Below are 10209 nucleotides of genomic sequence, written 5' to 3' on the forward strand. Positions count from 1 at the left end.
GGATGGGGCACCTGTGTGAGCTGGGGGAGAGGCCAGGGCTGCAGAGGGGGGATGTTGTTGGCAGCTGCATGAGGACGCTCTGGGACGCTGCCCTGGGCTGTGCAGCGCCCTGGGCATGGATCAGCCCCTGCTCTGCTGCTCCTTCCCGTCTGCCCCAGGGCCCTTGCAGAGCCCCAGCCATGCTGTTTGCCCCCAGCCTGCCCACGGCCAGCGTGGGGCTGCTGACGGGGGTTTCTGAGCTGAGCATTGGCCTGGCCGTGTTCTTGAGAGAGCCTGGGCAAGGAGCCTGGAGCCCCCAGGGCCTGGCCTGAGGCGTCAGCGCTGCCCCAGCAGTGCCCATGGCCTGTCCCTGCTGCAGCCCCGGCACTGCCACCCCCAGGGCTGTGCCCGGCCCCGAGAGCACTCAGGCCCTGCAGCAACACCAGGGCCACCAGGGCAGCGGGGCAGGGCCACGGCAGCAGCACTGGCAACACCAAGTGCTGCTGCTGCTGCTGCTGCTGGGCACAGCTGCTGGGCCAGCACTGATCTGCCCCAGCTCTGCACACAGACATTGCTGCTGCAGCTCCAGAGAAGGCAACAAAAGGGCATCTCTGCAGAAAACTCTGCTGGGAGATCCTTTATTCCTTTAAAGCCACCAAGAGTGCAGCCCCTCATTGAAACAGTCTGTGGCCACGGGCAAGGTGGAGAGAAACTAAATTAATTATAGCACAAAGAATGACATTTCTTTGTGGACAAGATGAATAAAAATAATGCAAATAAAAGAACCTCCAAAATGAAACCAACAAGTAGTATCAAAGACGACTTTTATTACAAGTGATTTGCAGAAATTCGCCAGCAGTTTAGTGTTTCTGAAAGCATCCAGTCATCAGTCTCCACAGTGCAGCCTTGAGCTCCTGGTTCCTCAGGCTGTAGATGAGGGGGTTCAGGGCTGGAGGCACCACCGAGTACAGAACTGACAGGGCCAAATCCAGGGATGGGGAGGACATGGAGGGGGGTTTCAGGTGAGCAAAGATAACCGTGCTGATGAACAGAGAGACCACAGCCAGGTGAGGGAGGCAGGTGGAAAAGGCTTTGTGCCGTCCCTGCTCAGAGGGGATCCTCAGCACAGCCCTGAAGATCTGCACATAGGAGAAAACAATGAACACAAAACAGCCAAATGATAAACAGGAGCTAACAGCAATGAGCCCCAGTTCCCTGAGGTTTGAGTGTGAGCAGGAGAGCTTAAGGATCTGTGGGATTTCACAGAAGAACTGGCCCAGGGCATTGCCATGGCACAGGGGCAGGGAAAATGTATTGGCCGTGTGCATGAGAGCATTGAGAAAGGCACTGGCCCAGGCAGCTGCTGCCATGTGGGCACAAGCTCTGCTGCCCAGGAGGGTCCCGTAGTGCAGGGGTTTGCAGATGGACACGTAGCGGTCGTAGCACATGATGGTCAGCAGATAAAACTCTGATCCAAGGAAGAAGTAAATCAGAAAGAGCTGAGCAGCACATCCAGTGTAGGAGATGTTGCTGGTGTCCCAGAGGGAATTGTGCATGGCTTTGGGGACAGTGGTGCAGATGGAGCCCAGGTCAGCGAGGGCCAGGTTGAGCAGGAAGAAGAACATGGGCGTGTGCAGGTGGTGGCCGCAGGCTACGGCGCTGATGATGAGGCCGTTGCCCAGGAGGGCAGCCAGGGAGATGCCCAGCAAGAGGCAGAAGTGCAGGAGCTGCAGCTGCCGCGTGTCTGCCAATGCCAGCAGGAGGAATGGCCTGATGGAGCTGCTGTTGGACATTTGCTTTGCCTTGGCATGGGGACCTGTAAGAAAAGTAATCATGGAATAGTTGGGTTTGGAGAGGACTTGAAATATCCCAGCACAGCCTGGGGGCACTTTCCCCCCACTGCCTGCCCAGGGCTCTGCTGCCTGGAGCTGTCCCTGCCAGCAGCTGCTTCCCTGTGCCCAGGGCTGGGCCCTGCCAGTGCTGCCAGAGCCCAGCCCAGCCCTGGGGGCTCAGCTCTGCCCTGCAGAGCCCTCCCAGCTCAGGCACTGCCCAGGGGCAACTCTGGCTCTGCAGGCTCTGATGGCAACGTCAGAGCAACCCTGAGGAGGCTGGAAAAGCGACACTGATGCTGCCTGTGAGGGGCCCTGGGCTGATTTCTGTCACTTCCTGGTTTAGTCATATCTCAGAGAAATTTTTTTATTTTTCTCAGCCTGAACTGAGTGATGAATATCTACGGGCAATTTCCCATGCAGGTAACATAGAGCTGTAGATTAAAAAAAAGGATTTTCCCTTTTATGCAGCCCCTGCCTCACTGCGCTCCCTGTATAATCTAAATTGTGAAGTTAAATGCCATGCTGGGAGCAGTCCTGAACAATGCAGCATCCTCCCCACACAAGGAGAACACTTCCAAGCCTCACCAGCTGTCTCCTCCCACCCAGATCTTGTCCCCCAGTGCTGGGAGCAGCTGCCAGGGCTGGCTGAGAGCTGTCCCTGGCAGGCAGCAGAGTCCCTGCCCCAGCACAGCGCCCTTGGCTGCAGGACCCTGCTCTGCAGGACAGCCCTGGGCACCCCTGGCTGCTCTGCACAAGAGACAAGCAGAGAATGTACTCACAGGCTCTGCAGGCATTGGCATGTTCCAGCTTGAGGAGATGGCTCCAGGAGCTGCAGCTGCACTGTCCTGCAGCCAGAGGTTCCTGTGCCAAGGGCTGGCAGTGATTGTGCCCCAGGCACTTCTCAGCCCCTTCCCAGCCCTGACTGATTGAAGCTCTCTGTGCCTCTGGGCTGTGCCCGGGCTGGCTGCAGGCAGTGCCCCAGCCCTGCTGGGCTGGCACAAGAGCTGCTCATCAAGAGAAATGTGCTTTTGAAACTCTTCTTGGTGACCAGGAGCTGCCTCTGTGCCAGGAGCCCAGCCCAGCTCAGCAGCACAGACACAGCACAAGGACTTTAATCAGCCTCTGGGGCTTTGTGCTCAGGCCATGAACATCAGTCCCTGAGAGGGAGCTGAAGAAACCTCTGCAGAACTCCAAGGCAGAATCCAACTCCAAAGTTTCTTGGACTTTTAATGGGTCCCAGAGCGGGACACGACTGAGCAAGTGTCCCCAGGCCCCAGGCAGAGCAGAGAACTGCAGGCAGTGATGACAGGTGGGGACAAAGAGAAGCCAAGTCTTGGTGCCCTGGGGCACAGCAGGGTCTGTGCCAGCAAGGGCTGGGAGGAGACACCTTGTGCTGAGGCCCTGGGGCCTCCTGGCACAGCCCCAGCCAGGCTGGGCACTGTCAGCCCCTTGTGCTGCCCTCAGCATCCCCCCCTAGCCCACATCCCAGTGGCCTCAAGGATCTGCTGCAAGGAGTCCCTGGGGAGCCTTGCTCAGCAATGGCCCTGGGGGCTCCTGAATGCTCCCTGCAGGGACTGCAGGTTTTTCAAAGGACTTTGGCTTTGGCTTTTGCCATGGAGTCTCTGAGAGGTTTGTGCAATTATGGCCTCCAATTATCTGCTGTAATTAGTCCCTGGAGATTCTCTGCCTGTTACAGCATTGATTGGGACTCATTAATACTTCAGGGTACTTAAGTTTTTTAAGCTACTTCCCCTTTCCCTTTTGATACAGACTCTATGAGAAAGATTGTGCATTTACAGGCTCCAATTATCTGCTTAATGAGTCCCTGGAGAGCCGTTATCAGTAACAACATTCAGTGGGCTCATTAATGCTTCAAGGTACTTGAGTTATTTTAAGGTACTTGGTGTTTCCCTTTTGATACAGACTCTGTGAGAGGTTTGTGCAATCATGGCTCCAATTATCTGCTTTAATGAGTCCCTGGAAATCTTTGTACTGACACTCAGTGGTGCTCAGTAATGCTTTGAGCTTCTCAAAATTTTTAAGGTAGTTTGGAATTTCCTTTCCACTCTGAGACTCTGAGAGGTTTTTGGTCAATCCTGGCCTCCAATTCTCTCCTCCAAGGAGTCCATGCGGAGCCTGTGTTGGGGATGGACCTCACTGAGACCCATTCATGCTTTGAGACACTTTGGGGTTTTTCCTCTTACTTTGACTCCTGGAAAGGTTTGTGCAATCTCCTCTCAGGCCTTGAGGTTCCAGGGCTCAGCTCCAAATGCACCACAGGGCTCATCAGGATGCATCAAGTCCTGACAAACCATGGCTCTGCCTTGATTTCCCTCTGCTCTAATGCAGTTTATCAGGAATGTATCTGGAGTGATTTTTGGTTTGCTAATTTGAAATTTCTCAGCCAATGCATCTATTCGTGCAGTGGGATCAGTGTTGGCTAATTACCATTGCACTCACTGGAATATATTTACTCATTTCCTGCTGTGAGAAAGGATTAGGAGAAAGGGAAAGTAGGCTCAAAATTTTAAAGGGATATATAGAAATGTTTATTACCAGTAAATAGAAGAAAGAGTAATAAGAATATGAACACTTCTCCTCTCCCTATAACCTTTTCTTTCTTACTGACAATGCAAGGAGACAAAACCTGAAAGTTTCAGTCAGTTTACACCATCTAGAACATTCTTTCTTCAGTTCACTTAGGGAGAGGAGTCTCTCTTTCATGCTATGGAGACTTCTCCATAAGAAAAAAGTTCTCTTGTGACTCTCAATTCCCACGAAGAGCAGCTGCCCAGAAAATCTGCAAGTGTGAAGTCCCTCCCATTTTTCACAGCTTTTCCCACAGCGGTTTTTATGGGCCATGTCAACTTATGGGGTATGAGTTTAAAGATGAGCTGTTCAAGAGCAAAGATTCTCTTCATCTATTTCTGAAATCATCTTCATCTCTGAGAACAGAGATCTTCTTCTTCTCTCCCTGAGGGCACAGGATCTCACCACTCATCTCTCTTTCTCTGTTGAAACTTCTCATGGGATCACAGCTACTTCAACATTTGCCTACTTTAGCATGGAGGTTTTTGCTGAACAGGTCATCTCCCCATATTTTCAATTAGTTATAGGGAAAAAGAGAGTCTGATATATTAATTACATCCTTCCCCATAGCTTTACAAGAGGATTTCAGCCCCAAGATCAAGGCATCTCCTCGTCCCTTCTATCTGGGACTCAACTTCCCCTTCAGTGACCTCGGTGTCTTGATGTTGCTCCTCTGTGTGCCTGCACTTTGTCCTTTTCTCTCACTGGAGGGAGGATGGAAGCACTGAAAGAGTTCATATCTCACCCGGAGCCTGCAGATGGTTCCGTGCCCCCGGCCGGGCTCGGTGCTTGCGGCCGGAGCTGTTTTACGATGGAGGTTTCTGCAGCGGCTGCGCTGGGGCTGTGTCAGGATGGGCCGCGCTGGGGCAGGGCCAGGATCTCAGCAGCCAGGCCAGAGCACAGCAGCAGCACGGCCGGGGGCCGATGGCTTCTCCTGCCCCTGCCCGGGGCTTGCGGCTGAAGCCCAAGGGTGGCAGAATCTTGGCCGAGCCGGCCCGGCCCGGGGCTGCTCCTGGGGCCCGGCGGATCCTGGCTGGGCCCGGGCTGGCGGCGGGGCAGGGCTCAGCAGGGCCCAGATGTTCCCAACTGCAGCCATGGCCTGGCCCGGCCTCGGCCCCGCGGCCTCCCCTGCCCTGCCCGGCAGCCGATGGGGCCTGGCGGGGTCCCTGGGAAGGGGCCCGGCCCCACGGCAGGAGCCGCCCGGCCCGGCCTGGCTGAGACTGGGCCGGGTCAGCCTTGTTACCTCTGTGCCAGCCAGAAGGGAAAGAGACCCTCCCAGGCTTTCCCATCTTTACCATGTGTCTTCACAGAGGCGTGTACAGTTTCCTTAGTGGTTTAACAGATTGGCAATTCTCAAAGCTGATTACTGATTGTTTTTTTAGTCAGACATGGAGGAAATTGCTAGTAGCTTCTTTTGGACATCACTTCTGTGATGCAAAACCACCACAACAGCACAGAGCACAGAGTTCCTTTGTCCATATGTAGAGGTCATGTGCCCGAGGCTTCAAAACCCCACCTTGGGAGATCTCTGGGCCCTCTCCAAGGTGTTTTCAAATGAAAACATTCAACTCAGAGTCTAAGAAAATCACCAGAGGACAGGGCCCGCCTGACCTTTCTGTCCTGGCTTCTTTTTTCTGGGAGCAATCCTTGGATATATGGAATTTGGGAGGCCAAGTTCTAATTTTGGCCATGGACCCTGGACATGAAAGACAGTTCTTTTCCATAGGAAGAAAGGAACAGAGCCCCAGTGTTTGCCAGGCAGAAGAGAGGTGACCACCAGAGGACAAGGCCAGGTAGAGCTGGCAGGTTTTTTTCTGAGAGAAACGTTTGCATATAGGAAAATTTTGGAAATGAGCATCTAAAAAGAGGGAGGGTTCTTTTCTATAGCAAGGAAAGCATGGAGCCCCAGTTTTCCAGGAGCTGATGAGAGGCAGCCCTTGACATTGCAACATCAGCCAGACCTGTCAGGTGCCCCTGGGAGGCCAAACTAGCCAGGCCTGTTCCATGTTCCCTCAGTTCCATGGGGCCCCACATTGTCCCAATGGTCCCTCGCTTCCCTGAGGCCCTGAGGAGTCATAATGCCCCCTTGGTGACAGCAGGCCCTGAAGGGTCCCAATGGTCTCCATGGTTCCATCAGGCCCCACAGAGCCATAATGGTCTCTGGGTTCCATGAAGCCCTGCTGGGTCACCATGGCCCCTTGGTTCCATGGGCTCCAATGGTGCCACAATGATCCCCTTGCTTCCATGAGGTCCCCTCAGTGTCCCAGGGATCTCCATGGGAAGGGAAGAACCCAGCCCCAGTGTTGCAGGGGCAGCCACCAGAGGCCAAGGCCAGCCAGACTTGATGGTACTGGCAGATTGTGCCTGGAAGCAACCCTTGAATATACAGAATTTTAGAGGTGGGATCCCAATTTCAGACATGGACACCTGGAAGAGAAGCATGGTTCTGTTACATAGGAAGGAAAGTAGGGAACACTGGTGTTTGAGAGGCTGATGACAGGCAGCCACCAGAGGCCTAGACCAGCCAGATCTCTCTGTCCTGGTAGGTTTTGTCAGAAACCAACCCTTGGATATACAGAATTTTGGAGGTGGAACCTCAGTTTTGGCCATTTCTTTGTAGATAAGAAGGTTCTTTTCCATTGGAAGGAAAACAGAGAGCCCAAGTGTTTCAAAGGCAGAAGAGGAGAGAGAAGGCTCCTAAGAGGTCAAGCTGGCCAGACCTGTCTCTCCTGGCACCTTTCATCTAGGGGCTATCCTTGTTCATAGGGCATTTTGGAGGTGGAATCTCAATTTTAGCTGTGGGCACCTGGACAGGAAGAAGAGTTCTTTTCATGAGGAAGGAAAGCACAGAGCCCCAGTGTTTCAGAGGCACATGAGTGCCAACCCTTAGGTACCCAAGGCCAGCCAGACTTGTCAGTCTTGGCAGCTTTTGTCTGGGAGTTATCATTGGATATAGAGAATTCTTGAGACAGATGCCCAATTTTGGCCATGGGCACCTGCTCAAGATGGATGGTTTTTTCCCATAAGAAAGAAAAGCACATGGTTCCAGGGTTTGAAATGTACATGAGAGGTGGTCCCTGGGTGGTCATGGCAGCCAGATCTGTCTGTCCTAGCTGAATTCATCTGGGAACAATCTTTGCATATAAGGAAATTTGGAGGAGGTATCCCAGTTTTGTCCATGGGCCCCTGGAGGAGAAGGACAGTTCCCTCCAATAAGACGGAAAGCCAGAGCCCCCGGGCTTCAGGGGCAGATGAGAAGCGGCCCTCGACATGCCAAGGTCAGCCAGACCTGTCAGGTGTTCCCCAGGAGGCCCAGCCAGCCAGACCTGTTCCATGTTCCCTTGGTTTTGTGGGACCCCACAGTGTCACAATGGTCTCCTTGGTTCCATGAGGTCCTGGAGTGTCACAATGTTCCCCTTGCTTCTGCTGTGTCACCATGGCCCCGTGCTTCCGTGGGGTCTTGCAATGTCGCAATGGCTATGTGGCTCCACTAAGCCCTGATGTGTCACCATGGACCCTCGGCTCCATGCGCCCTTGCTGTGTCACAGTGGCTCCTCTGTGACACTACGGGCTGCACAGGGTCACCATGGACCCTTGGTTCCTTGGGGCCCCCGAGTTTCACAATGGTCTCCTTGATTCCATGAGCCACCACAGTGTCACAATGGCCCCTTGGTCCCACGAGGTTCTGTAATGCCACCATGGTGTCCTTGGACCTCCATTGTCACAACTGAGCCATGGCTCCATGAGGTTCCGTAGTGTCACCGTGGTCGCTGTCAGAGGCTGGATGAGATCCATGTCCCGAGACACCTTGGGATGCTCGGAATGCCCGTGTGGGGCCAGGGCCGGGTCAGGCCTAGGTTTGTGGTGGGACAGAGCCCCGCCCCCAGCCCTGGCAGAGCTGTCAATCATACAGCAGGGGCGGTGCTAACCCAGCTCTGATTGGCCCAGCTGTCAATCATTCACACACTGGCAGCTGGTGCTACCCTGTCTCTGATTGGACGAGCAACTGGCAGTCCCACCCCAGGGGTGGGCCCATGAAGGCCCAGGGGGTTAAAAGCTGGAGCACGAGGCCAGCCCAGGGTGTGGATCCTGCCTTCTGCTGGGATTTCTCCTGTTGGTGATGCTGGAACCTGAGCAGTTGGTACCTATGTGTGTGTGTGTCTTTCTATACATCTTCTGTTTTGCTGTTGTTCTCTATTTCTTTTCCTTCTAATCCTATATACCTGGAACATTTTTGGTTGCTTAACACTTTAAGGGTTACCGGTTTTTAGGTTAAATGAACTAAGTTAATGAAGTTAATGCTATGATAAGTGTTTTATGTTGAAGTGCATGTTTTGTTAAACCCTTTGCCAAAGTTCCTCGATTGTCTATATTTTACCAGTAAAATTTTGCGTCGTTTTGACCTTTTGCTCTGTTGGTTAGAGCATGGTGCTGGTATCACTGAGGTTGTGGGCTCAATCCTTGTGTGGGCCATTCACTTCAGAGCTGGACTTGATGATCCTTGTGGGTCCCTTTCTTAAAAGAATATTCCTTACATCTGTCCATGTTGAGAATATCTGGTTGGTGTTTCTCCTGTGCACCAAACTCAAGGAAAGGAACCTTTGGTTACCCCCAGCATTTCAGTGTTCTCAGGTGTTACAGCCCTGCAGGCTCACAATGGCTTCTTGTTTCCATGAGGCCCCACAGTGTCACACTGGCCCCTTGGTTCCATGGGCCCCAATAGTGCCACAATGATCCCCTTGGTTCCACAACTTCCCACAGTGTCCCACTGGCCCCTTGGTTCCATGAGGGTCTGCAGTGTCACACAGGTTTATGGCATTTGTCCTTGCCGCCCCTCACATCCCAGTGCCCCACAAAGAGCCCCGAGCCACCCGTGAGGGACAGGCCCTGCTGTCCCAGGCTGGGCTCAGGGCTTGGCCTTTCTGCTTCCCCCAGGCAGCCCAGGCCTTGCTCAGCATTGCAGTTCCCTGCTCAGAGCCTTGGGCTCCCTGAAACCCTGGCCTCAAGGATCTGCTCTCAGCAGTCCCTGGGGAGCCTTTGGCCCTCCCTGCCCTCAGTGGGGCCCAGTGATGCTCCAAGGGACTTGGAGTTTTGCTTCTGACTCCTTGAGCAGCTTCTTCAACCTTCTCTCAGTGCCTGAGGGTCCTGGACTCAGCCCCAAATCCACCGTGGGGACCATCAAAATACAGAAAACTCTTGAGGACTCTTTGTCTTCCTTCAGTGGTCTTCAAGTCTCCAGGGCTTGTGCAGCTGATTGGAATGAGTTTGGGATTCTTGTAAGGAGGACATTTAAAGTGCACCTCATGACTTTTCTTCTTTAATCAAGTGTGTATTTTTTTATTTTACAGGTCAGAGAAGAGCAGATAGAAGCATTCCCCAGGTGATCTTGATGCTGAATGTCTCCTTAGGAGGTCTGGACACAAAGAAGAATGAGCCCCTTGAGGGCTGACCCTGTTTGGACAAGCTGCTCCTCACCCCCAGCCTCACCATGTCTGACATGGCCCACCTGGCACTGACATCCCTGTGCCCTGCAGCAGAACCTTGTCCCTGAGCTCTGCGGCTCCATGTCCCAGCCCATTGCACCATGTCCCACCTGCTCTCGTCAGGGCTCTGCCTGCACACAGGCCCTGGAGAAGTTTTCCTGTTGGTGAGGAAAGAAAGGAAAAGCCTGAGCAGGTTTCCTGAGCAACAAACCCCACTCAGGAACCACCTGCTCAGTCCAGGCTGCCTGGAATGGTGTCACCTTTCTCCAAGGGACAGTGTGAGCAGAAATGATCTCTGGGAGCAGAATTCTCTGAGTCTTGCAGCT

General features: G+C 53.5%; 1 protein-coding gene across 1 annotated transcript; it reads right to left on the reverse strand.

The window, feature by feature from the left end:
- Window positions 1-839: 839 nt before the first annotated feature.
- LOC139603952 (olfactory receptor 14A16-like) lies at window positions 840-1772 on the reverse strand. Its single transcript, XM_071454949.1, has one exon. It carries the CDS (start codon window positions 1770-1772, stop codon window positions 840-842), a length of 933 nt encoding a protein of 310 aa, XP_071311050.1.
- Window positions 1773-10209: the final 8437 nt, after the last annotated feature.

Source organism: Agelaius tricolor, unplaced genomic scaffold, assembly GCF_023055355.1.
Source record: "Agelaius tricolor isolate 1412-34295 unplaced genomic scaffold, bAgeTri1.0.p SCAF_43, whole genome shotgun sequence".
Lineage (NCBI taxonomy): Eukaryota > Metazoa > Chordata > Aves > Passeriformes > Icteridae > Agelaius > Agelaius tricolor.